The sequence below is a fragment of the Idiotropiscis lumnitzeri genome, chromosome 4, assembly GCF_059441095.1.
Source record: "Idiotropiscis lumnitzeri isolate Australia: NSW breed Sydney's pygmy pipehorse chromosome 4, RoL_Ilum_1.0, whole genome shotgun sequence".
In the NCBI taxonomy this organism is placed as follows: domain Eukaryota; kingdom Metazoa; phylum Chordata; class Actinopteri; order Syngnathiformes; family Syngnathidae; genus Idiotropiscis; species Idiotropiscis lumnitzeri.
In genome coordinates this window covers 24,485,674-24,512,489 of record NC_142394.1, presented here as the reverse complement: position 1 = coordinate 24,512,489, position 26,816 = coordinate 24,485,674, and the positions used below count along the sequence as shown (strand labels likewise).

General features: G+C 43.7%; 3 protein-coding genes and 2 long non-coding RNA genes across 9 annotated transcripts in view; 4 read left to right on the top strand and 1 right to left on the bottom strand.

Moving 5' to 3' along the window:
• LOC148338672 (uncharacterized) overlaps positions 1-2,342 on the top strand; it is a 33,241-nt gene extending 30,899 nt beyond the window's left edge. The window contains exon 6 of the mRNA XM_088293323.1: positions 2,309-2,342. The gene's annotated coding sequence lies outside the window, so the exon portion shown is untranslated. The remainder of the gene's footprint in view (positions 1-2,308) is intronic.
• On the bottom strand, positions 669-1,956 carry LOC148338673 (uncharacterized). The gene is made up of 3 exons (XR_015842839.1): positions 1,845-1,956; positions 1,286-1,393; positions 669-1,023 (listed from the first exon to the last, which is right to left on the bottom strand). It is a non-coding gene; the product is annotated as an uncharacterized LOC148338673 (long non-coding RNA).
• Positions 2,314-7,637, top strand: ccnb3 (cyclin B3). 2 transcript variants are annotated; one of them, XM_088293321.1, is made up of 12 exons: positions 2,314-2,450; positions 2,560-2,642; positions 2,777-2,875; positions 3,954-4,063; positions 4,163-4,289; positions 4,366-4,464; positions 4,703-4,795; positions 4,886-5,023; positions 5,466-5,621; positions 6,218-6,367; positions 6,442-6,572; positions 7,359-7,637. In XM_088293321.1, the coding sequence occupies exons 2-12, from the start codon at positions 2,565-2,567 to the stop codon at positions 7,426-7,428; spliced, it is 1,251 nt and encodes a 416-aa protein (XP_088149447.1). In that variant the 5' UTR covers positions 2,314-2,450; positions 2,560-2,564; the 3' UTR covers positions 7,429-7,637. The 2 variants fall into 2 exon arrangements, with proteins under 2 accessions (XP_088149447.1, XP_088149446.1); XM_088293320.1 differs by having other exon boundaries at positions 2,774-2,875; positions 7,359-7,636.
• A 1,905-nt stretch (positions 7,638-9,542) lies between these two features.
• Positions 9,543-12,728, top strand: LOC148338670 (uncharacterized). 2 transcript variants are annotated; one of them, XR_015842840.1, is made up of 3 exons: positions 9,543-9,835; positions 10,660-10,739; positions 12,434-12,728. It is a non-coding gene; the product is annotated as an uncharacterized LOC148338670 (long non-coding RNA). The 2 variants fall into 2 exon arrangements; XR_015842841.1 differs by lacking the exon at positions 9,543-9,835 and adding an exon at positions 9,959-10,029.
• A 7,804-nt stretch (positions 12,729-20,532) lies between these two features.
• Positions 20,533-26,816, top strand: part of htr2cl1 (5-hydroxytryptamine (serotonin) receptor 2C, G protein-coupled-like 1) — a 38,548-nt gene continuing 32,264 nt past the window's right edge. The window contains exons 1-2 of one of the 3 annotated variants that reach the window (XM_088293675.1): positions 20,533-20,741; positions 26,612-26,801. The gene's annotated coding sequence lies outside the window, so the exon portion shown is untranslated. Of the gene's footprint in view, positions 20,742-26,326; positions 26,802-26,816 lie in introns of those variants that run through there. The other 2 variants (XM_088293677.1, XM_088293674.1) reach the window with 2 other exon arrangements.

Below are 26,816 nucleotides of genomic sequence, written 5' to 3'. Positions count from 1 at the left end.
AGTTCCGAGGCCACTCGGGAGTGGGGGGGACTTTGTTTGTTTTGGGAGGCTTCGCACTTGTTCACAGCCGGCAACAAACACTCAACTTCCCCCTCTTGAGCAGCAGATTCAGTCACAGTGTGGACTGGCTTGCTTTCAATCACCGCAATAACAATGATGCAGATGGCTGTCCACAGTTTCTTCTTTGCATTAGCCCCACAAAAAGCCCCGCCCCCAATAAATGTCCACGTGCACTCAGCTTCATGTCAACTTTTCCAGTAGGTTTTCCTGTGCTGCCACCTTGTGGACAGTTTGACCCAATGTAAAAACATTTGTGGCGCCTCGGCTTTATAATCCAAGTGCGCTCACTGTGGAGAATCCATCGGCACAGTATTTTTAATTTTGTAGAAGTGATCACAATGACCTCACGTTTGATGTCCATAAATGCAAACTATTGTGCAGAACGCTTTTATACTCTCACAAGTTGAATTGAACAAGAGTACATTTTGGTGGTGATCGCTCGCCATTTTAGATAACAGAATTGACAATTTGAGCAACGTTATCTTGTTTGCGTCCCTGCTGTGACGTAGACGCTGGAACCGGGAAAAAGAAATGACAAGCCGAGCTCCAAAAGAGGGCGCGGCAATTTGTCGTAAATCTCATCACAAAAAAAAAATATCACTAGAGACTTTTGGAGGGAGCATTTTAGTACTGTCATCATTTTTACATGCAAACCCATCATCCAAGTGCCAACGTTAACTTCAATGAAGCGCCTCTTTAAGCTTGTTGAAGAGAGGAAGTGATGATACTCTCAGCCAGCTGGCGGGCGAGCGTACCAATCGGGTCTCGGGCACTTGCTCGGTCCCCCCCTGGGCTACTTTTGACATGCAAGAGCAAGCCGATGACGTCACAGGCCAGGCAGTCTGCGAAAGACTCCACAGCGGCTTCTGGCCGGTTCGCAGGTGGATTGGCATGGACTTGCGATTCCTGTACGGGTCCGGTGACCTGGCTGGGATTTTCAGTCAAGGCCTTCATTGTAGCTTCCTGTCAACATGGAAACTGTGTCAACGTGTGTGTGTCTCCAGGTGGGACGGATATGGACAAATGTGGCCGGTGGCGGTCCACTCAGAATTAAATTTTGGTGGCCTCCATCCCACGACTGTGCTCGACTATAACCGTGTGTTGGATTCTGATGATTAGGTCACCTCTTAAACTCCTTCTAATATTTAAAAAAATAAATGATATGCATTTATCCTCCCAAAACATTTGGATGACAGAAAAACCCAAATAGACAAATCCAACTCACCGGAAGGTTGTTCTCACTTCTTACACAGCGCTTGTTGAGTCAACGAGTGTGATCACAAACCGCCACGCTCACTTCCTGAGCCATTAACAGGAAGCACGCGCACTTAATCTGCGTGAATGTCAATACACTTCATGTTAGAAAGAAAAAGAACGAGTGCTGTATGCATTGTCTTTGTGCTGTTGTCCTGACCCCTCGACCTGCGAGGCCTTTTTGCAAAATTGCTGAGACACTTGTAATGTTTGCAAGTAGTAACACTCAACTGAAGTCGTTCTATACTTTATGAGCACCAAACTGCTCAAAGGAGATTTCTCTCATCTCAAGCATCTCGAAAGATGAAACATTAACATCAAGGATAAATATTTGTGCTTGTATTATTTTTTTTTCGTGTTTTTATGTTATGTACATCACGTGATATTGTTTGTTGTCTTTGGACGTTTTTGTGCTTGCTTTTAATTTGCCTTGTTTTGTTCAAAGAAATTACAATAGACGGCAACTGCGCGATGTCATCTTTAATAGCCGCTTCACAAAATGACATAAGCAGTAAAATCCATAAACTAACCGATGTGGCTTGGAGCGAAGACAGATGACCGAACCCATTTTAGAAAACGAACGACATCTTTTTAGCGAGCTTGTTAAAAAGTTAAAGTTAGTTACTGGGCAACTGTCGTGGGTCACATGTTCAAACCAAAATAAATTCCCATTGGTTGTTTTCACAGCTCTTGGCCTTACGTGCGCTTGGAAATAATAGCTTTTGTCCCGACGTGCTTGTGGAATCTCCCGCGGTTCAAGGACGCATTTACAATAAAAAAATGTCTTCATTATGGTTCATGACACATCCGCATTGCGATTGATTTATCGACTGTTTCCAAACATAGTTACACCATCGTGCTGTTTATAGTTCGGCTTTGAAAGCCGCACGATGGCTCGTCCCCTGTCGGGACACGATGTGAAACAAAACGAGCAACCCTTTCAAGGCAGCGTCGTCAGGAGCCCGCTGATTGGTTCACGATACTTTAATTCCAGCCAATCGAGAAGCCGCAGCGAGATTCGAGTGTGCAAAACGCTTTGGCCAAAAACGGCTGCAAAACATCAAAAGCAAATCTTCCTCACGCAAGCGTACTCCGCCGTTTCCCAAGCGCTCCACTTGCGGGGATTTTCATTTAAGGTAAGCGAGAGCCCATGTTGACAATTTGAGTGCAAACGAGCACAAAAGCGTCACTCTGAAAGCCTATGGCTAGTTTGAGTCCACCGAAGCCAAACGTTGTTTTGTGCAGGCGCCATGCCTACTTTGAGAGGGAGGAGAGCTCCTGTCCCCGCCGCCCGCAAGGTTCCCGATGGGGTCGATTGCGACAAGCTGGTAAAAAAAAAAATAAAAAAAAATAGGTGTGCGTGCACTTGTAGCCCGCCCTCCAAAAACCCAACAACGCACGCAAAGACACATGCGTACACACAACCGCTCATTCAATCCCATCCTCTGTCGTTTTCCAGCAGCAGGGTGCGCAGGAAGTTCCAAAGTCCAAGAGGGCCACTTCGCCCAGCCATGGACCCCCCAAGCTCAAGAAGAGGACGGCCCTCGTTGACATGACCAATGTGAGTGTTACCAAGTTAAAAATATGCAAATGTTTTCTATTGCATTTGAAGAACCTGGATTAGCCACCTTCATTATAGCAGTGCTTCTCAAATAGTGGGTCAGGCCCCCCTGGGGGGGCGTGTGTGACCTTGGGGAACATGCTTTTTTTTCCGTATTACAATAAAATGTAACTGCACTTCCATTCCAGTAGTTAGCAGTGGCACTCTCATTTCCCTTTGTGCGCAGCGAGTATTAACTCTACGGTGTCGGTTTATTTTGCAACAAGCTGCGGAAGTGTAACTATAACTATTTTATAGACAAATGCTATTATTTTTAGTTGCGGCGGAGAGTGGGTGGTTGAGTGAGGGGCGCGAATTGTTTTCTTCTTGCTTGGTGGGCATAACAGAAATTAATTGAGAAGCACTGCATTATTGTCACACCAGGCTAGAGAGGCGCTACATGACCATCGTAAATTGTTTCACCTCCCAACTACTGTACCATCCTTTAATAGTGAACATCAAAGTGTTAAAAAAAAACATAGGATTTATTCCTGTGTTACATATTAGAGGAAGCCAACCGCAACATTTCAAGGTTTCATCCACTTGGTTTACTCTCATATCTGCAGTTTTGCTGGCCTTGAGCCAATCCAGTCAAAAAAATAAAAAAATAAAAAACCCTACTACTGACTGCATGTAAAGATCATATTAAAATATAGCGAAATATAAGTTTGTAAACAAACAGTTTATAAAGATTAAATGCAAATATTTTGAATGTTAAATACAATGGAACTTTACTCTCATGCTTTGATTCGCTATTTTACACCGGAAGAATTGCTCAGCCACCAAACAAAAGCCGCAAAAAGTTGAAAAACTTGATGCGACCGAAAGTAATGATGACCTCGTCTCTCACGCGGACGTTCTGCCTGCCACCACATGTTGCTGGCATAGATGGATGAAGATGCATCGGTTCTAGTAAAGAAATGATCATTTTATTTTCGGAGCCATGACATGAAACTGTATAATTTTCCACCACATGTATGTCTGATGATCCCTCGTAGAGTTTGGGTATTGGTACAACCAGTTGCTTTTTGCTTTGCAGGCTCACAAAGTCCACATCAGCTTCCCGGGCAGGAAGAAGAAAAAGCAGCAGGAGGTGAAGAAAACGAACGCACCCTCGTTGTCAGAAAAGAGTCAAGCCGAGCAGAAAAAGTAGCGTCTTTTTCTTTTCTTTCTTTCTTTCTTTCTTTTATTTAAATTCCCCGCCGTTTTCCTCGTACCGTAGCCAGCTGCTTCTTTGACGTTGCGCAGGTCGTCCTCTGAGAGCACCGAGGGACAGTCATCTGAAAACAATGAAGAGCAGGAGGAAGCAGCAGAGCCGGTTCCATCCGGCGAGCCTGCGCTCCGACACGTGCAGCCTCATCTCCTGAGACCCCAGGTGAGCCGCCCCACTCTCTTCATGCCCCCCCACCCCAACCGGGGGGGACGTGTCATCGTTGGCTTCACCCCTACAGATTCCGACCGAATTTGACGTGGACGCCGATAGCCGCGACGATTGCTTCATGAGTCCCGAGTACGCCAAGGACATCTTTGACTACCTCAAAAGTCGAGAGGTGAGCCCAGCGCCGGCGTGCCTTAAGATCAAGTCCTGACAAGGGACCTGATCCTTCATTTTATTTTTTTTTATGTCATTTTTTAAACAATCCCTCAAATGAAACTTGACGTGGATTGTATCGCTACGTCAACAAGCATGTTAAACGACCACGCGCTGTTTTTACCGTGGTGCCATTTTGCCTGCAAAACAGGCAGACCTGGCCCCGTTTGCCGCCACCAATTTGTTCTCGCTTTCAGGAGAAATTTGTGCTGCACGACTACATGTGCCAGCAGCCCAACATCAACGCCGAGATGCGTGCCATCTTGGTGGACTGGCTTGTGGAAGTGCAGGTGAGCTGCGTTGTCGCGGCCGACGGGCTGCACGTGCACCGCTCACGCTAAGCCCGCAATCATGCCCCTGCCCCTCCTCCGCACTACCAGGAGAACTTTGAGTTGTACCACGAGACCCTCTACCTGGCTGTGAAGTTGACGGACCACTTCTTGGCGAGGACCCCCATCCAGCGCGACACGCTGCAGCTGGTGGGCTCCACCGCCATGCTGCTCGCCTCAAAGTTTGAGGTATGCATGCGTGTGTCCTTTTTTTTTTAAATTATTTATTATTTTTTTATTATTAGGGCTGACGAGTGGCAGCCAGGCAAGTAAAACTCAGGCAGGGATTCTCAAAATTTTGTCTCCAGGGGTGCCCAAAGAGGCGCTCAAGCATAAACATAACAGGCATTTTTTATTTTATTCACTACCAGACGAGTAACAATAAATAAATGGATCTTTGACGTCTTTAGCTGTCAATGGCAGTGAATGAGTTAAAGAGGTCGACCATCACAAATGCTCCAATGGCGCCCAAAAAAAAAAAAAAAAAAAACTGTAAAGTGAGGTTCGGTCCGGTTAATAAACAGACATGAGCGCAATCATTTTGTAGCGATCACATGATCATTTTAGGGCCTTAAGAGAAAATCCCGTTAAGGTGTCAAGAGCCAGCTGGTGACGGCCGTGTCGTTTGCAGGAGCGCGACCCGCCATCCGTGGACAACTTCCTTTACATTTGTGACGATGCGTACACCAGGCAGGAATTCCTCAGCATGGAGGCCCGCATGCTGCAAACGCTCTCCTTCGACATCAGCATCCCCGTCGCCTACCACTTCCTCCGCCGCTACGCTAAGGTATGGCCCGACCCGGTCTTCCTCCTTTGCGTTTTCATTTGGTGAAAAGACTCCAGGGGAAAAAAAACTATTGTTTTTTTGATAATCTTTTTTCTTTGAATTAATTTTTGTACATTTCATTATTATATGAAGTACTGCTAATAATTCCACTGGATATTTGTTTTAGTTAATTTGTATCTTTTATCCATTTAATGGTTCGATATAAAATGTGCTTTAAATACATTGAGAAACCATTTTTTTAAATTAGTCAATGTAATATAATTTTAAGGAAGAATCAAATGTGTGTGTTGCATGGCGCTATGCAGAAATGTTTGTATTCTTTAAATACCGCACCCGATGACAATCGATATGGACATGCCATCTCGAGCGCCTGAGCATGTTTCCTGGACTGACTTTGCGTATCAACGTCCCGCAGTTAAGAAGGCGTATGCTATCCTTGCACACAATGCTTGAAAGAGAGCAATAAATAAATGAAAAATGCTGCGAGGTTAAAACGAACATTTGTCGTTTTTGGCATTTCCACGGAAGTCAATGGCAAGAATGTCTGCCACGCGAATGGTTCATGCGTTTATTCTCCTGTGTGTGTGCGTGTGCAGTGCGTCGGTGTGGGCATGGACACGCTGACGCTGGCGCGCTATTTCTGCGAGCTGAGCCTGATGGACGTGGACTTGGCGTTAGAGCGAGCCTCGCTGCTGGCGTCCGCCTGCCTGCTGCTGGCCCTGCGCACTAAAGAGCTGCCAGAATGGGTACGAATTTGCCGACGCGTCGCCGGACGCCTTTCGTCGAGTCATTCTCGTCATCGCCGTTTTTCTGCCCGCAGCCGCCCATCCTGCAGTTCCACAGCGGCTACAGAATTTCCGAGATGGCGTCCGTCGTCCGGAAACTTTACTCGGCGGTGGCGCGGCCTCCCAGCAGCGCGTTGAAAGCGGTCCGCAACAAATACTCTCACAAGTAAGAATGCACTTTGTGGTATTTGACTCTTTCCACGTTGCTATGGAGATGGCGGCTGTGTTCACAGTCGAGGTCAGGTCAACCTGGCCGGCCCTCGACGCATCTTCAAAAGCAGGGAAGATGAAATATCCTGTGATGCGTTGTGCATCTCTCCGATAATTACTTTTTATACGTAACTGCAGAAAAGGCTCGTTGTGAAGCCCCGGTGACACAAAAAAGTACTTAATCATGTAAGAAAGTCCAAAGAGTGCTTTATTCTTAAAGATTAATGTTAATGATTTTATTTAGGTGTTTTAACCAGAGATGGCCACTTGAACCTATTTTGCCGGTCCTCCCTTCACCCTTCCGTGATCGCCCCTTTGTCTTTATTCGTAAAAATAATTGTTCCTTATCCGTCCTGCGTCATTTTAAAACGCTTCCATCTTTACTTTTCTCCTGTCCGCTTGACAAAGTGCAAAGTTTTATTTTTTATTTATTATTTTTTTTAAAGATGCGCGCACCTTCGAACAAGAAATTAGTTGTTCAATATTTCTTTTGGAAAGTTGAGATCATGCATTAGAAATTATTTCATTAACAGTGATCGAGTCGTCTTGTGTAACTTTTTTTATTTTATCTTTTTTTAACTGCATAGTCAACTCTCTATAAAGAAACTAGGGAATATTTTCCCAACACAGCCAAATCATTTTCTTCTAATTCACTTTGCCATTTGATGGGTGATCTTTTATTTATTTATTTATTTTTTTAAATTAAATTTTCCATTGATTTGTCCTCTGTTCCCCTTCTCAGGGTGTTTTTCGAAGTTGCTTCCCTGCCACTGGTGGACTATGATGTTTTGGAGAAGACTTTATCAACTTAAAAGTCCAAAATTTCACTTGGAGGCAGTTGTAAATAGTTAATGTTAAATATTTATACACATTGTTTGTCCATTTTATTCGCTGTTGCAAAAAGTGTTCATTTTAGTGTTGAAGAAAAAAAAAGTTTAATCGGCAAGTGTAATTTTGTCTGTTACTTTTACATGTGTATTATCATTTGCCAGTGTTTAAAATAAAGATGTTTTTTTTTATGAGTTTCATACTGTCAACGTCTATACATGACTTTTTCAAGCACGCCACTAGAGGGCAGAAGCAGACCAGCTAGTATAGAAACAGAAAAGTCTGGCCAAATTTTCTCACCCAGTTTGCGTGCTTTTCGCTTTGCAACAGTGCACGCCTGCCCGTTACAGTTTCTTTCCTTGGCCCAAAAACAAAACGAATTTCATTATGAAAATTACTGTCGATATATAGACTTCTAGGCGACCTTGCCGCTGGTTTACTTATTTTTCTCAATTAGAACAAATGAGCAGGGCTGGGCCTCATTAAGGGCCAGTCTGTGAGCATTTCTGTAAAACTTAAGTCTGAAAACTAAACGATTCTCACTTAGTTTTATGTGCCCAAGTGTAGTGATTATCATTCCCTGAAAATATTGAGACGGAACTTGATCTATTTTTTTTTTTAAGTTACTTCACGTCGAAAAGTTTCCTGCCTGTAGTGCTTCGGACAGTGGCAATAATCTGTCACTCATTGAACGAACAAAAAAAAACGTGTCTGATTGTCACCAAAATGGTGACATCTCTAAGACGCTTTTGACGTGAGTATCTTCCAAAATTTTGTGAGTTTCGTTTTAATATTTTTGGACAATGATTATAGTGAATGACCAAATCCGAGCGTTCGTAGGGAGAAGCTAGCAGAGAAACAACCATAAAGCGACGCTTTACTTAAAGCAAATTTACTAAAGAAGTGCGTATTATACTGGTTGCTTTTCACATTAATTGGTAGCCGAGAAGACGCGCTCTGTTTCACCATTGACACTTGATAATGAACCTTTTTATTTGCTTTTCGTCGCTGGTGAGCTCTCCACTTTTACATATGGCTCCAATCAGATTTGTGTCAAAAGTGTCTACCAAAGCACTTCTTCACATTAGCTTTGCAAGCTCGCTTCCTGCTTGGTTTGTCGCACGCTTCGCTACTCCTCGTCCGCCATAACGAAGATTATTAGAAGTGTAGCTTATTTGCCGCCACAGAGGCGAGGAGAGGTTACTTAGCGGCGAGGATCCGCACCGTGGGAGGATAATGTTTAGCCTCGTCAGCAAGAGTTAGCTTCCCGCCTCGCATTCCCCCTTTGCGAACCGTCGGCAAAACGAGGATGGCCAATTTGAGCTGATTGGTTTGCTTGACCAAATATTGCCGCGATCCCCTGATCCAAACCTCCCAACCAGACAAGGGAAAACTCCAAAACCTCATACATGGGGGGGAAAAAAAACCTCAAAAGGTGACCAAGCTGCAACAGATGCCGAGTGGGCGACATTGAACACATAATGTGCCGTTCAATGTTAACTAGGACCATGAGGAAGTGGACCTGTTCAACGCAGAATTCTCCATAGCAACACCTACGGGGAAGTGTCCATACGGCCCAATCAATACAGCATCAGACTCACCTATCCCTGGGAGGGAGGGGGCAAGACAGAGAAGAAACGGCAGTGAAACACGCCAACGTGTGGTTTACCCAAATGCAAGAATATTAAAAAATGGATCAAAAGAAGATTTGAACATTTCTGCTGAGTTTGCAGCTCTAATTTCTGCAAATGGAATCCTCTACAACCAGGGGTTCCTCTTTTTGACTCTCACAATCACCAAATCAACAGCGCATCACAAAAAAATGTTTCAGGAAGGAAGGAATGTATGCTAACACTAAGTTGGAAAGGTGCTCAGTCACGTAATTGTTTGTGATCCTCTCTCTCTCTCTCAATGTATATATATGTATGTTTTTTTTCCTCTCGGGGTCTTCAATCCTGTTCCTCGAGGTCCGTTTTCTTGGTTGTTTTCCTTTTCTCCGTGCTGCAACACACCTGACTCAAATGATCAGGATCGTTATCCATCTACTGGAAACCTTGCTGCTTATTTGATTTGTGTTGCCGCAGGGAGAGGTGCAAAACAGGCAGGGCAGCGGACCTCGAGGAACTGGGTTGAAGACCCCCTTGCTCTAGGCTATCAGAGAATGTCCGGGTGTACTTAATGAAGTGTCTAAAAACAAACAAAGTGAACACGTAACTGTGAGAGAGAGCTATTCCAGCAGCCGTGAAAGAATCCCCCAGTCACGTGACGGCGAGGTCGCGGGACTTGTGACGTCACGGGACACGGCCGAGCCCACGCCGATCGTGCCTTGTTTAAAATATTATTTTCTATGTATCTGGATGATGTAAGTTCTTCTTTGGACCACAAAGCTATGTAAGTTTGTCTGTTGTATTAATCTAATCTTCTTGTATTTGTCCAGTAGATTGTACAATTGTATTGTTTATGTATATTGTTGTCCCGTCCCCCCCCCCCAAAAAAAAATGTGTCTCAATGGTCGACGCCGGATGCCCGCTTTTGTTTGCCATCAACTGCAACTGCCCTCTGGTTGGCTTGGTACGTCGGCTGAAGTAGGTAGCAAAATGTTAGGAGAGCATTTATTCGTGATGTCATCAATTGCAACGTTCAGTCATACTTATGCTGGAGATTGGTCACAATTGTTCACGCGGAGTGGCACATTGAAGTCGGCGTGTTACGTCACGCCACACACAAGCTTTGCAAGCAACTATCAGCGTATTGTGGGGGGAAAAAAAGGAAGTGAGTCATGTGGAGTCCGTGCTGGATTTCTGTACAAAAAGAAATATAAAAAATAAAATACTGCATGAAGGCCGCTGCAGGTCGTGATGATCGTCAAGGTCCCCCTCACAGTGACTTTACAAAAAAGAAAAACAGAATCCGTTTTCAATCTGTGTGGTTTGATCAAGCTGGAAATCAGATGCCAAATGGGAATCTGAATTGGGAGGCTTAAGCGTGGCTTTTGATCTAATTACGATCAGCTGTCTGGAGCTTAAGTCATTATCCAAGCGATCGTTTGAAAGCGCATATTCATTTTCCTCAGGCCTCGACTCTGCAACATGCGCTACATGGCCAACGGTGCTCGCTCACCTACCTTGACTCCCATTTGAATTGAAGTGACATCTCGTTCTTCATCCCCGGGGTTTCATGAGATGATTCATATCCTGCTGTTGTGTTTTTGCCAGAGAGCAAAGAAGGCACGTTGGGCGAGTTTCGAGGCCGCGTCGCAATGTCCCCCCTCCCCTTCTGATCCAGATACTTGTCGGTGAGCTCAACACGCACTCGAGTGCTCTTCATCAAGTCTGTTGTCACTTTTACAACTTTTAGACGCAGTGCCCCATCTTGGCAGATTTTCCAAAGTTTATGAATATACCCTTGAGTATGTCGACTTGCAGCCATATTGGATGTGGTAAAGTGAAGCTATTTGCAAAAATCCCTTGTACACTTGCTCCTTGGAGATGTACCATAAACCTCAGAACTCAGTGGATTAATCGCAAATCATTGCTTTTGTTTGAATTCTAACGCAATCTTACGTTCATTTGCCGATTTTTATGGCGACTGACACCCGCGTCACCGTCTGTCTGCAGCAGAAATTAAAAGACAAATAAAGCAAATGAAAATCAATTTTAATTTTCGATGTCTAAATGGTTGGTGGCTCCTGTGGCGTCTTTTATGAAACGGGTTAAAATGGCTCTTAAGTTGTGACGCGCCACGACAGTCTAAGCCAGGCGTGGGCAAACTATGGCCCGGGGGCCACATGCAGCCTGTTAAACGTTTTAATCCGGCCCGCCGAACTTGAAAAAAATTAAATGAATAAACCTTGTTAATGTTTTACTTTCTAAATACTGTTGTTTTTCAAAGACATATATATTGTTGTAATGCTTTTGTTCACTATCATTTAAAAATTAAATGTATTTTTTTTTCTCCGATGAGGTGAGGTTACCAAAACACTCCTTCCATCTGCTCCTGGTCCGGCCCCTTTGTCAAATTTTAGAACCCATTGTGGCCCGCCAATCAAAAAGTTTGCCCACCCCTGGTCTACACGGATAATGTTGGAAACCAAATGTCGCCTAATGTCCAAAAACTGCAATCAATAGTCACCTAAGTTCACATTGACATATCTACTTATGCTCACATCAACCTCTAAAAATATTAGAAATAATCGCCCAAGTATTACGAATTTTATGGCGATGGTGTTTTCCTCCCCAAAGAGATGCTTATGAACAAGCTTATGTCACTTCATGAGAGAAACGCTTTGTCCATAAAATACAGAATATTGGGGTGATCATTCTGATACTTTTAGATGTTGATGCGGGCATAAGTAGAGATGTCCACATCATTTTGGTGACGAGTGATTGCCGTTTTCTGACATTTTAAGGCAAGGGCCAGTCTAGCGCAGTATCCTCGTCTCTCACGTCTTCCTCCATTACTTTGTACACAACAAACTTGATTGAACATTAAAAAAATATGCTGGACCCTCTCATACAAGCATTGACATACGGCTGTGATTGGTTGTTGCAAATAAGACTGTCCGTCAAAAAAAAAAAAAAAAAGATTTAAAAAAAATCAGACCGCTGCTTCTTTATATTTTTAATGTCTTAGTGATAAGCAACTCAAAAATACCACATGAAATAAAATAGTTAATTTTTAGAGAGCCATGTTCAAATGGGGTGGCCATAAGCATTTTGGTGGGTGGGCACAGCCCCCTACGCCCCCCCCATGGAGTCGGCTCTGCGCATCGCCATTCACTGCGCGTCAGTCAAATACAAACTAGTTTGGAAGACGACTTGAGCGTCCTTTCTGACGTGGTCGCCGTCCCATCATTAAAACGCCCCCGGATGGACTTCCCCTTCTGAATACTGAGCAAATGAAGATGTTTTAAGACGAGCACATTTTCCCAAGTAAATGCAAATGGTGACCTTTCTGTCCATTTGTGTTGTGATGTCTTACTCTTTTTAGAGTGAAGAAATGAAACATTACTCTGGAAACGGATCATCATTTTTCTCAAACTGCGCAATGCATCATCCGATATATTGATAAACGATACTCCCTACTAGGGGCGTTTCCAAATATCGATATCGAGCATCTTGGCGACGCTCCCCCTGCAAATTCAAAATGGATCCAGCACATCCTCTGAATGGATTCACCGCTTGGCCGGCGGGCACTTGGCCGCCTTCCATCGAACAGCAACTAAACAGCGACACAAGCAAGCGGCAGCCTCTTCAACTTTGATATCCAATTTGGATTCTGTGTGCACTTGAAATCGAGTTCTCCTGGAAACTGTGCCAGGCATGTTGACGTTTCTTTTACAATTTCCAAGAGGAAGGAAAAATAATTCAAGTTGGCATGCAGTATACTTTTTCAGTGTTTATGGAGAACCGTCCTGTTTTTGAGTTATGGATTCCAAATGCAGAAATCAGTTTAAGGTGCACAATTATGTTGATTGCTCAACAATAAAATAAGTGAAGAAAATAAAGTTGACACGTCAGCCGGCGTTCAGGGAAAAGCGACGCTTGGGTTGTTTTCATCTGCTTTGGCCGTGGATATGTTGCTGCTTTGAACGCCTTTCAGAATAGAAATGGAAGTGTAACTGTCGAATTTGTCAGCATGTATGCACACATGAACTTTGGGGGAGGGACGCAGAAGTTGTTCAGTGAGGGGTGGCCATTCATCATACCATCCATAGTCAGCGTTTCATTAAAAAAAAAAAAAAAAAAATCATGCATATGATCAAGCTGGACCAAATAAAAAAGTAAAACATTTTGCTGGGCTGAAATGCTGTTTTCTTGATAGTGGCTTTTTATTTGTCTCATAAGATACTTCTATGTTTACTTTAAAAAGATTTAAAAGTTTGCATTCAGATCAATTGTATATTTATTAATAAAAAAAATAAACTTGACAGTATGAAAGGGAAAAAAAAAAAAGAAATTCCAATTTTTGTTCCCGTAGCTATGGGGGTGGCCTTGGCCCCTTACCACTCCTTAGCGCCGCCCCTGTTTTGGGGTAAATTAGGGTGACCTTCCACTTCGACCTCCTCCTTGAAATTGTGATTGCCACAGCGTGTCACATCCAGAAACAATACGAACGTGCATGCGCGTGCGCTCAAATCCACTGACACAAATCCACTTTTCAATCCATTTTTGAGCATTAATCAGGTGTCGTGTCCCTTGCCCCCCCCCCTAATCTCTTTTTTAATATTACACACACACACACCCCCACACACACCACATGCATGTCAGAAAAACATGGCCCACAAATAGGAATGAATAAACACACATGTGCACACATACACGCACACACCCCCACACACACATGCGTGTACACACAGTGACCACCATTCAATATGCAGCGTTATGCAAACAGGACTGGAACATTCCAGAAAGCTCTTGTCTTATATAAATTCAAAGTGGAGCACATACGCTCACGCCTACAAGTGTAGCACGCACACACACGCATACTCGAGTAGCATTAACATCCGCCCCCCAACATGACACAAAATGTCTTTTAAAAGATGGCCTGCATGCGTCATCGGGTTGTTTGTCTTTTTTTTATTCTTTTTTTTTTTCCTGTCTCCTCCACACTCTTGTAACTTTTATTTCCCCTTTATGTACTGATAGCCGACATTTCCTTCAAACTTTCTTTTTTATTTTACGTGGCCGTTTCAGCGATTGAATGTGGGTCTGCAATGCATTACGCGATTCGAATTGTTCAAGTGGTACAGTTGGCTCGCAGGCATCCTGAAAGTTTTTTAAATTTTTTTTTTTTTTAATGCATCCATGTTTGTAGCGGCTCGGCTTTGCGTCCCGTCCGTCTTCAAGATGTTGCAATTGTTGCGCTGTTCCGGCGAGCTGAATGACAGCTGCAGAGCGATGTTGGCAGAAAGAACACATTTGTGGGCTGCGCTCGCCGCCGTCTGTTTGGCAGGCGGAGAGAAGGCCTCGCCAGTATCGGGACGCGCCGCCGCCGCAAATTTGCGGCCTGGAATATTCTGTTGGCCTTCGGTAGCGCCAACTGACGAGCCGAGTTAACGAGAGGCGCTTTTTCATGGAGTGCTTTTCAGACACAGCAACTCAAGGTTGCGTGCGTCCATTTTCACTTTGCCGTCGGGCAGAAACCTCCTATGTCCACATTTACTCCGTTACAAATAATTGAGCACTTTCAATGATCGCATTGAAAGTGGTGCTCGACGTTTGTTTGTCCATACAGCATCTTGTACTCACCTCAGCGAATGAACACACCATTTTTTGGTCAGTTTGTGTTCTGCATCCCTCTAATGGAAGTGTTTTGTGGATTTCCTTTTTTTTTTTCTCCCCCTGACATTTCAAGATGGGCTGTTGCATTGTGGAACGGTTGACCTGACCACCATGTTAGGCCGCTCACTTAACAGTGCAATGAAAAATGATAAATGCGGCAATGTTTTTGCGGCACACGCAGGAGAGCTTTTGGAACAAACTGCGTAGATAAATGGCTTGGGCCTCAAGGTTTGGCTGTTTTTGTGATACTGATGGTGCAGATTGCTTCTTATTATGCCTCCAAACAAGTTTGAGTTAGTCAGGTGAATTGGAGGCGGGCAGGAATCACTCCAGTTAATCCTTTCTTTATCAATGTGACAACAACTTGAAAGAGATTAGCGCCCGCACCATGAAGACGCTTGTGCGACCGTCTCGCAGTCGAGTCACTTCACTGACCCCGATTGACTCTCATGCCGAGCGGAGGGGGCTGCGCTGAGTGGGGGTGGCCGGCCACCCGTGAGCCCCACGTTGTCAACAGTTCTTGAAAATCCCTCCGAGCCAGAAAATTATTTCAATGACAAATCGTGTAACAAAGCGGCTTTGGTCGAGGGAAGCAAGTGAATATAGAATTGGCTCCATCTAGTGACCAGAAAGGGAACTACAGACAGGAGGGCGTCTTAGCCCACTTGACATGAAAGCTGTTTCAAAAGTTCACATATTTCAACACTCTTGACAATTTTGAAGTCGTGCTTAACAGTTTCAAAAATTGCTAGACAAAGAAGCAGCAGGCCGGCGTAAATGTTGACATGCAGACGGCGTGAGAAATCATGGTGGTGACTGTCATGTTGTCAGCGTTGATGTCGAATGATGAATCTCCCCGCTGCCCTGACTTCGCTGAGGAAAAGGTCTGAATTTCACGGCTCCTCCGGACAGCAGCGTGTTTGATCAGTCTTCCGCTCTTGATCGCTCTTTGTCACGTTGAATAACGCTGATAGCGTCACCTGCTGTCTTCATTGCCGACGCACTAATCATCCATCTGGGAGGTTCAGATGTGCGATCAGCTGCTCTCTGTGAGTTCAACTTCTTCAAGGTCACCAAGATAAAACCCCCACAGAAAAACTTTCCCGGCCCTACAAGCTGTCTCAATGTTTCATGTTGTAATTGGCTTTAGTACGTCTGCAAAAGTGTGTAATGGGAAAAGTTTTTCCGTCAAGGGCAGGCAAGTCGGTGCGGCTTACTTGAGGGAACTGACCACCAAGGCTCAGCGCACACAGGATGTTCAAAGGTCCACGAATAGATCATTTCCTTCAACAATCTCTCCTTCTTATCAGCAAGGTTGGATTTTGGAGTTAAGTCTCCACTTGTGCTGTTTTCCTGCAGCTCAGCTTGCACTTGAGTCATTGCTCATTTCCTGACAGAAAGATGAAGTGCTCGGAGAACACCAACATAAAGACACATGTGTAATACTGCCTTATTCCTCCAGGGGTGCCAGTGATCCTCAGCCTGGCCTCCTAAAGTCACTTAGGATGCATTATTTACAAGAAGTTAGTGAAAAATGCTTGAGATGTTGAGGGAAAAGCCTGGAGGCACATCAAGAAAGCGCCCATCACATAACTGGACTTCTGATTGCACAGTTGTAAGCTTCACAGCAAGAAGAGAGTGAAGATGAAGACACTTGCTTCTACTCTTGAGGCCTCGCTCTTCCACTCGTGTGGCGATTTCGGGCCCACGCCTCTGCCGGAGCTCCTCGAATGAGTCCCTTTTCCCCTTTTTGAGGATTTCCCCCTGCGCCAGGGCCATCTCACATTGTCAGTGTCAGAGCAAGTCGCATCTGTCTCCGAGCCTCATTTGCTCCCTCCATCTGGCTGCGCCTCGATTTTGGCTGAGGGCTCAGACGCACGCTCACCTGTTTCTTGCCATCCGTGTTTCTCTCAATTAAGGCTCACAAGTTTGATGCGTCGTTGTGGCAGTCTGACCTGGACCGATGCTCGACAGCAGGGCGACAAGCGCATATGTATGCTGTGTATTCACTTGCTGGAATACAATCGTGGGTGATTGCAACTTTGAAAGGATCTGAAATCCTGGCAAATGGATGTGTTTGCTTCTCAATGTTGGTGAGCTACTTGAGCTTTTTTTGTGTGTGTGTTACTTAGAGACTTGAGCAAACGCAGCTCTGGCATGCCAAGTTAAAACTAATCCAAAGAACAATATGGCTGAGCTGCAAGTACAACTGCAAGTTGCACTATTTCCTATACAGTCGACCTTAATTTGATTAACAGTTCTTACGATTATTATTATTATTTTTTTGCTTTGTGTTGTGAGTTGCACATTCTCACTATGCGAGTGTATGTGAAAAAATGGCGCAATGAAGATTCATTAAACCTCCAGTGCTGGCTTTTGCAGGAGATAACGACCAAGACCTTCTGTGACTAGCCCAACTCTCGGAGTAATCGATGCACCCTAAAAAAAAAAATTGACAGTTTAATCTATGCTACAATAGGCGGCAAAGCGCTACTTTTGTGTAAATGGAGCTCCTCAAAACATTTCAACATATAAAATGTTTCTTTTGCACCCAGGTTGATTGCTTTGAATTGAGTAGAAATAAAATATTTTTTGTAAATGGAGCTTTTCAATCCCTTTAACATGATTCTCCGGCCCCAAGATTGATTGCTTTGGCCTGAGCAGAAAATCAATTTTTGTAATTTTTCAAAGAATAGCAAATGATGATTAAGGGAAAAAAAGACAGAATTTTAAAACAAAAAGGTAGTCTTTCCTGGCGTGGAGGCAAGGAGAGCCGCATTATTGAGCGTAATAAAACCACAACACTGCTGCGGTAGGCCACACAACTCACGCTCTAATTGGCTCTGTTAGCCACGCCCCTTAGAAGACTACATCCAACATGCAATTACAATAATAAGGACACTTTTTTCATTGTGTATCTAGTTTTTATACAACAAATTTTGTGCTTTTTTTTTTTTTTATAAATACACAAAATAATTAAGGTGTATTTTGTGGGCTGGAATAGATAAATGGTATTACAATTCATTTCGATCTTGAAAATTGATTTTCTGGATGAGTAAGTTGAATTCGTAGCTCGGAGAGGTATCGTATTTGCTTCCCAGTGATCGAATACGTTCGGAGCTTGCGTGATGAGTGATGATTCCAACTGGCTTGTGTGAAGCGAGGGACACAAATGTGTGTGTGCGTGTGTGTGCGGCGCCGCTTTTCCAAGGAGAGCCCTCGTTCCCCCCTCAGGTGCACATCCCCCAAGCGAGCCGGCTACAAATGCTGCTGCTCGCTCTTGGGCTTAGTGACTATGCTGCCTATTCTGGCCATCAGAGCTGCTGCAGAATGTCATAATCATCGCGGAACCATATATTAGTGCATACACTGTATATACCACCTTATATATCCAATTCAAAATGTGAATTGCCGCTGCATGACGTGGTGACATTGCAAAGTACAGCTCATTAAATGCACACTTTCTCCCTTTGACGCTTTCACTAATGAAAAACACATTTCCAAGAATAAGACAGCCATCAGCCGGCCACCTTCAAGACATAAATGCAGTGTATATAGTCAAACCCGTCACCAGAGCCCAGCCTTAAGGCCGGCACATGAATGCATGGAGGGGTCTAATTAATATTAATACCCGACAGAAAGCACTTACTTTGCTTCACATATTCGCAGAGCATTGTCGCTCCGAGTCTTCGGCACTCTTGAATGGCAGCCTTTGTGACAACCACAAGCATTATCATCATAGACAATATAACTGCCCATTTTATAGGTAGTACAATAGCCACATCCAATATGGCGGATGCGCTGATGTATCGTTTTGATCAGACCACTCAGTTCAACACTGGTGTCTGCTGCAGAAGGTGAAAGGAAACCAGGAAAGAATTTTTTTCTTCTTTGTAGATGTCCAAAGTGTTTTATGAAACAGTTCAAATGGCTCTTTAATTTCCGACACTAATGTAATATGTCCCTCCTCGCTTGCCGTAGTGTTTCGTAAAACGATAGTGTAAACGCGTAATTTAGAAAACTAAACGTCGCCTAATGTCCAAAAACTGCGATCTATAGTCACCAAAATTTATGTTGACTATTATACTTAGGCTCACCAACTTCTGAAAATATTTAAATGCGCAAGAAATTCAGATTTTATGGCGTTTTTCTTTTCAATGGTATTTACAAATTATGTACATTTTTTTTTACTGGCATGTCTTGCTACGTTACGCAATGCCACACTTTGAACAACGTGCAGGACTCGCTACCAAACATTATTTTCAGTAAGGCCATGATTGGCTGTTTTAGGTAAGAATGGCTATCAATCACACAAAAATAACATCACTGTTTCTTTATTGTTATTGTCTTCGGGATAGGCAACTCAAAATTAGTATCTCACAACAAAAAGAGCTACTAGGATAATAGAGACTAATAATAGAATGTGATTTTTAGAAATCCGTGCCTTAAAAGGGCGTGCGCAAGCATGTGCGGCTGACCCCATTTGGTCCACCTTTGGTGACAGGTCTTTATCCTCTACTCACGTTGTGTCTTTTTGTGTAACACTAATGAACCATGTGTACAATTTCATATGTGAATGAAAGAGTGCAATAGTAATTTGGCAAACGGTGTCCAAAGCTCGCTGCCAACATTCATTCATTCTGAATAGAGCGCTCTGATTTATGTCGTCGCCTCTCTGAGTCAATAGCTCCTCATCCTCACTCTGCGGCATCTGAAGCCCTCTGGCGGCTACCCAAAGCCACCATCCCCAAGGCGAGGGGCGACGATTGGTCCTTGCGCTTGAACTTGTATGAATACATCTACCATTTATCTTAAAAAATATACCCATTGATACATATACCATTGTCCTTATGATTTAGCATTGTTGTCAAACACTGTTATGTTTATTGTATGTACTGTATTTTTAGGATTTTGCAAAACCATGAAATGGCCGTGTATGGCAGCGTTCGTTAGGTCATCAATGTCGGCCAACAGATGACCGTGCCAACTCTGCCCCACTCGGCGCTTTAGAACCAGCTCTGAGACGGACTTCTTGGTGTGGAGCAAGGCAAGTGGAAAAGCATTTTTAGTGAGTACCAACTTGGTGGGAAGACCTTCCTGGCAGCAAGAACTCAAGTCAAAGTTGATCATAGTTGCCGTGACTATCAGGCAAGCATGTTGACTAGAGTGAATGGGAGAGGTCAGGTGAGGGGCCCGCTAACAGGCCCGACCTGGAGACAAATCCTGTTGGGATGTTGTCGGGATTTACTGCATTAACTGGAGCTTTTCCTCCCCCTTTATTGGAGCGTTTTTTTTTTTTTGACTGGCAGAGGAGGTGGCTCTTGCGTGTGTGGGTGTGCGCGTGCCTGAGTGTGTGTGAAAGTGACTTAGTGTGCCACTTGGCTCTGGCGGACATTTCATTCTCCATCTGCCAATACAGTTAAATCGTTTGTTTCAGTTAGGGCAAAAATCGTTACTGTGCTGAAAGACTCCAATGCTGTGTCGTCAGCCGTGTGTGCGACCGTGTGTGTGCGTGTGTGTGTGAGTGTGTGTTTTATCGAGGGAGAGGGAGACAGATTATCCACGATTGTATCATGCTTATTGCTTTGGAGGACAAGCTCACTTTGATCCGCGCTTACTTCAGCACTCCATAAAACATGCCGTTGATGCCACAATCCAAATTAGCAACGACTGCGATGCGGTTGCAGCCCATCGCGGCCAACTAATACTGCATTAAAACAGCGATTGCATCGGCGATCAATTGCGCTTGAAGGCAGGCACTACCTAAAAACAAAAAACACAACAACAAAAAACTAAACACTGCTGTACTAAATCAACAGAATTCCTGCACGCCCGCGACCCACGTGAGGAGAAGCGGTTCGGATAATGGATGGATGGAGTTTCTTCTGAGCTTGTACTAACAGCAACAGCATGCCGAAGCCATAGTAGATGCAAGTCCAAGTCAAGAAGACGACGCGTGACGCAGAATGTCTTGCCATCAGACGTCACAGATGACTGCGTGACAGAAGGAACAGGTGGGCCAGTTTGCGGACTTTGAGAAGAATTGGTTTGATGTGCTTTCGTCAGGCTGGTGGTGCAAGACCGTGCAAGGTTTCTTGACGCGACATGTGGCGTGTACAACTGTTGTTCAATTTATCTTATGATGGGATTTGGCGGAACAAAATGCTTGAGATAGCCAGTAACAGTAAGGAGAAATTGCCATTTTCGTCCATTTCACGGTGGCCTTGCTTCTTTCTTTTCTTGCCCAAATTGAGTGTCAAGATCCGAGCCGTTATTTATTTATTTATTTTTTTTTTTAAAGTCAACCTCAAAACATCTTCAACCTCACGGGACCGGAATAGCCATCCATTTTTTATTTCTTTATTTTAGCTGTTCCAGGCTTACAAAGAACCCTGATCTACAATATGGTCCATTACTCACCGCGGTACCATGTTAAGACAAAATCTTGTTTTGTCACAACACCAACATTGAGACTTTGACACTCTACCCGCATAAAGGAGCTCGCTACTAAAATTGAAACGATGCCACGGCAAAATCATCCAACTCTCTGCAGCAGTGAAATTGTGTAGCTGACAAAACATGTGGAGGAGGAGATACAAAATTGCTCGGCATCACTTATGAAACATTTATGTGATTAAACCTTTAAAAAGAACATTCTTACGCAGCTGCTGAGATTTAAAGCTTTTTTTTATTTTTTTTAACAATATTTAAAAAAAGATAAGCCCACATTGGTTTGCTTCGAGCTACGTATCTTAATGCTCACTCGTTCAGGCTTTTCTTTGATGCGAGGTTTTCCTTCCCAACCAGAATTGTGCGTCCCTTATATAGCGCTCAGGTGTTGTTAAGCTTCCGAGCGCGGACGAGCCAGCCGCTCTCTCTGCTAGAATGCTTTGGGCCTCTGAAGCGGTCAAAAAGGTTTTTTCTTTTGACATGAAGAGATTCACTGGAGATTACTCACAAATAAACGAGGCCAGTCGCTTCTGGTTAAGGATTGACCCGGGTTGGCGCTTTCATTGCAACGCACAAGACAAACATTGTGTGTCATTGTCGTGGTGGTTTGCCGCCTACTCGCACCGGCTTGTGGATGAGTGTTTCGGTCTTGTGTGGACAAGAGGGATGAGAGTGACTGCTGTTTGGGTTGGAGTGGAAATAAATGAATTTTGCACCATTTATTTTAAATCCACTCAGTGCGGAGACAGCAGCAAAGACTGGCCAAATGAGATGAAACCTCTGTGCTGGATTACATGAGCAAAACACCGGTAATCTTTATCTCTATCAGTGTCTTATCTGGCATCCAATCGGAATGCGTGGCGGAAACCAATTACATCCGCGCAACACCGTCTCAACTTTGACCTTGAGAGAAATCCTGAGGAGTCTCCTCTCTCTCTCTCTTTGGCGATGATGATGTTTCCAATCTGTGTTGCCCAACAGCCGCACATGAGTCAGATTCTTCGGAAGATTTCCATTCTGAACTTCCGATCTTATTTCCATCCTGGAGCTGTGAGACTGAGTCACAACACACCGGAGGCTCTTTTTTTTTTTTTTTTCCCCAGCATTTGCTCACTCTCCACTTGTACAGAGTCAACTCGAAAGTCTTTAGAGCGCAATGTGGATGTTGGCAAAGGTTTTTATAAAGTATCCACAAAAACTGGTCGAGGTCAAAAAGAACCTCAGTTGTTTGAACAAAAACATTTATATTTAAAGAGGATGTCAATGTGACTTTTCTACTCAATCAGGTTGGCCGTCAGCTTCATTTTTTTTTTTTTTTGTGACAGAATTGTTGCCGTTAGCGCTTTAAACCATTGGCTCCTCAGGCTGCTGGTGTTTTGCTGGGTTTTGGTGCTGATGAATGCAAATGACGTTCAACCTTGATGCCAGCTGAATAGACAAATTGTATCTTTGTTCATTCGATACTCGGAAAAGAGAAACAAGCTTTTTCTTTTCAAAACGCCTTTAGCATTGTCTTGATGCTTCAGCTGTGCAATAAAGCACTTGTCCCCCGTTGATTATTATTTTTTTCTTATTTCCATTACAGCTGGAATCCAAAGTAATTTTTGGTTTATGGACATTATGCGAAGGATCTTTTTATGGCATTCGTTTGTGATTAAAGAGGCAATCAGTGTCTGGAGACGCATTCCTTTGCATCACCAGCGTGTAGATCCTCCTGAAAACATCCGTACAGCCTAAACAAATATGCAGCCTCCTCGCAAGCGGTGGCTGTTTTGTAGAAGTGGTTATATTGACCGCTTGGATAGAAGCCAGTGTTTATAGGATTATACTATGCTTGACACCATCAACACTTAAAGTCGTCGTGCTCCCGACGTGCACGTAATGAAATTTCTCAGTACAGCCATATTGAAAAAAAAAAGAAAAAAAAGACAATTTCTACACCACTCCAAATGGATCGTTTCTCTCCAGTATGTTAGACGTTCCAGGTGATCCGCGTATGACAATATATACGGAGTGAACTACGAAATGTGCCATTTAGTCCATTTTTCTTCAGCGATGGCTTTCTCGACAGGCAGAAACTCGACTAAACGCGCTCAATGGAGCCATTAGAACCCGTCTAATAATATTGGGCCATTTTCCAAAGACGCCTTTTTGCTACAGCCGACCTTGTAGTCAACTTCCAGGCGTCTGCGGCTTGTCTTTAGGGGCTGACGAGGGATGACAAGGATTTTATGCAAAATCCTTCTTCACTTTAAACCGCCACCAGGAGCATCCCTAAATTGAACACAGGTCCGCGCCACCTACTTCTTTGTTCTAATAATCATATTCATGATGTCTTTGTTCATTCTTTGCCCAAACACCTTCATATGCATTCAGCGCACTTAATGATCATTCCTGATTGATGTTCCCATCCCGAACGCATGCTTGTGAGAATCATAAAGAGTGTGTGTGTGTCCGTGTGTGTGTGCTCCCTTCAATCTAAGTTTCGAGTCACGATGAATTAGACGTAACTCACTTCGACATTTTATTTTTCCCAGCAACTTGTCTTGCAAACGTCACCCTGGGCTGGAATAATGAGGAATATGTGGTAAATACATTCTTGCATATACTCAAAGGAAACACAACGATACTCGTTCTTGGGCATTGAATGGGAGGCAACTGGGCTGTTGTGGTTGTTTTAGAAGACATCAGGTCATCTGTTGGCTCGTTTGTAGTACCAATTGGGCATTAGTAGTAGCGCTCTTCAGTGGTTCAGATCCTATTTGGCTGACAGGACTTTTTGTGTTAGCCTTGGTTGCGCTGAATGCCAAACTGTCGTCCCACTGCGGTATGGTGCTCCGCAGGGTTCAGTTTTGAGGCCCCGGTTGTTTTCATTGAATTTGCTGCCCCTGGGTTTTTCTGTACTTTCTTTCACTGCTATGCAGATGAAAATAAGGATGCTTTCTCCTTGAGGCAATGTTTCTCAATTATTTTCTTTTGCTAGGAAAAATTTTTTCGCGTCACCTCCCAACTTTCTGCTGCAACTTTAAATGAGTATCATTTGTCTATTAAGTTATAAGTACACATCTGTAGAATATCCTTATAAACATTTGTGAAAACAAGAAATATAACTCTGATGAATAAGTTTAACATTATTTATATTACCTGCGCATACTCTAACAACGAGAGTGGCACTCCCACCTACTGGTGAGGATGCCCAATTACAGTCTATTGTTGTACGACATAAAAAATAAATAAATAAAAAAATAATTATATATATATAATTTTCCTTGGGTTCACGCATGCCATCATGTCTCCGTTTTTCGAACGCTGACCAATGGGCTAAAAACCAATCAACCGCAATCGACTGGTTGAGCACGTGTGCCTCACACGCCGGATGTCAAGCTCACAAATTGTCTTTTTCAAACAATGAGCATAACATCGCAGTGGCAACTCGGAAAATTGTGATTAGAAAAATGTGTCTTTTTTTTTTTTTTTTTTTTGTCACTTGAATTAGATTTACTGTTCATAAGAAAAACTTCGATTTGTATTGCAACATTCCAGCGATGCTGAACAATAACTCATGCGGGTAATTCTGATGCATCATCTTGGCTGGTTGGAGCTGCACACTGAACTAAAAATATTTCTGTTCAAAACTAAACAACCCTTTCAAATGTAAATAGGCAAGACCTGTGCTTCAAGTCAGACTCAGGTGAAGTCTTCCATACATTTCCATTCAGCAAATCCGAAAATAAGCGATTTAAATCTGGTTTGAGTCAAATCACATGACTGGAGGGAGTTTCCCCCAATAGTAAAATAACACCTTTTCAAGGTGTTTTCCCAAATGAATTGGATGAAAAAGTGAAGCGTGTTCTGTTTTACCAATGGGATTGTTCACGCGACCATTATGGGATTAAGGAAAGCTCTGAGCTTTATTCCTTTAATAATCCTGCTTTTAGGCCCATGCGAGAGGATTCTGATGCTAGTTGCCCGAATGCTAGCTAGCGTTTAAATCATTTAATTCAACACAATGGCAAACATTGAGGTTGTCCGGGACAATCGAGCATCATCTATCAACCTGCTGAAAATCAGTTTTAGGCCATTGCGGAAGACAGCGCCGTGATGGAGGCGACAGGAAGCCCCGATTGGTCGTGTCGGGATTCCTTTCTACTAATTCCGCTTGTTCCACACATTGCATATTCTATTACATATATTTGCCCTGATTAAGATTTAAAGAGTGTACATGTAGGATCAGGATTCAATCGTCTCCTTTTTGAGTAATGCAAACCTCTCCAGCTCATCATCTAATGCTGTCTTGCAGGAGTTGGTGGCGGGGGGGGGGGGGGGGGGGGGGGGGAGGAGGGTCAGGGGAATAAGCTTCAGCTTTGGAGTCCAAAAAATAATTGGTGTATGATTTTTGAAAGCGTGCATATGGGAACTGGTGAGCTTGCGAAACAAAGCTAAGAGGCCAATGATTTCTCCTTACAATAACGGGCCAATTAAAAGCTCTCAAATAATCATCACATGTAAATGTTATTCTGGAACACATCAAGTTTTCATATTATTACAAAAATATAATATGGAATATAGTAACGCATTAAGTAGGCTTTGCACAATCTGTGTTTTTGGGGTTGATCAAAAGTTTAAAAAAAATAAAATAAAATAAATTATACTCGATCACCCATTCAATCAGAAGATTGAGCAGTGTAAACAAATAGTGTATTTACTCGACCATTGATCCCCAATATAGTGATTATGCATTAGAAAAAATAATTTAACCCAATATTGACCCATTTTGAGTTACTCAATCAGATTGGTGGAAAGTCTGTTATTTTGTAATTATGTTTTTTTTTCTAAAAAAAACGTAGCTGTGAATTACAGTGCATCATAAACATCTGTGGCTTCACAGGGGGACCCCAATACGCTTGGGGACCTCAGAAGGTTTTCACATTTTTCCACTGACGTATGTGCAGGTGCGCGTAGAGGTATGAATTGAAGTTTCCGTATATAGTTAAGAGTTGCACGTTTCAGAACCGGTTTCTAAAAAAATTCAAATGACGAGTGTGTGAGAGTACATTTTGCTTGCCCTCGGAGCTAATGTGCAGTGACTAATAAAGCGTCCTTTTGAGAATAATGCTCGTTTAGTTCTGCGCAGTCTGTCAGCCTCTCTGCACGCGCCTGTGAGGTGATCTCTGCCTGCTGCTTTTGATTTCTTCAATCCTTGCGTCGTCCCCCCTGCAGTAGCGCGGCGGGAGCTTTTAGCACGCGCACGCGCTTGCCGCTTGCAACAAGACGAGACGTGGCCACTCGCTCTCCTTCTTTTCATGTTTTTTGAACTTTCCCCGCGGCGCATTTTGACGTCTCTCCATGAGCAGATGAGCGGCATTCCCAGTGGACTGGACACGCGAGAGGGTCTTTTGTCACCGCCCCCTCCTTCCTTTTTTTTTTTAATCAGCTTGCTGCAGGACTGCTTTGCGCACAGGAAGCTGAGTCCTGAGCCAGAACCGAACCGAGAGCACCACGGGGCGGGCACCCTGCCTTGCCTTCACCCCCCTTTGGGAAGCGGCAAGTTGCACCAAAACAAACGGCTACTCGTCAAAGGGACGACGTGGAGCGAACGGAGGAGGACGAAGACGAGCTGGCAGGTGAGACGCGCCTCT

What these genes read in the sequence shown, in the direction of transcription:
- ccnb3 (XM_088293320.1), top strand. Translation starts at nt 2,565, where the DNA reads ATGCCTACTTTGAGAGGGAGGAGAGCTCCTGTCCCCGCCGCCCGCAAG. An exon ending in TCCTCCGCCGCTACGCTAAG is followed by an intron (nt 5,622 to 6,217) that starts GTATGGCCCGAC and finishes GTGCGTGTGCAG; the next exon opens with TGCGTCGGTGTGGGCATGGA. An exon ending in CTAAAGAGCTGCCAGAATGG is followed by an intron (nt 6,368 to 6,441) that starts GTACGAATTTGC and finishes TTCTGCCCGCAG; the next exon opens with CCGCCCATCCTGCAGTTCCA.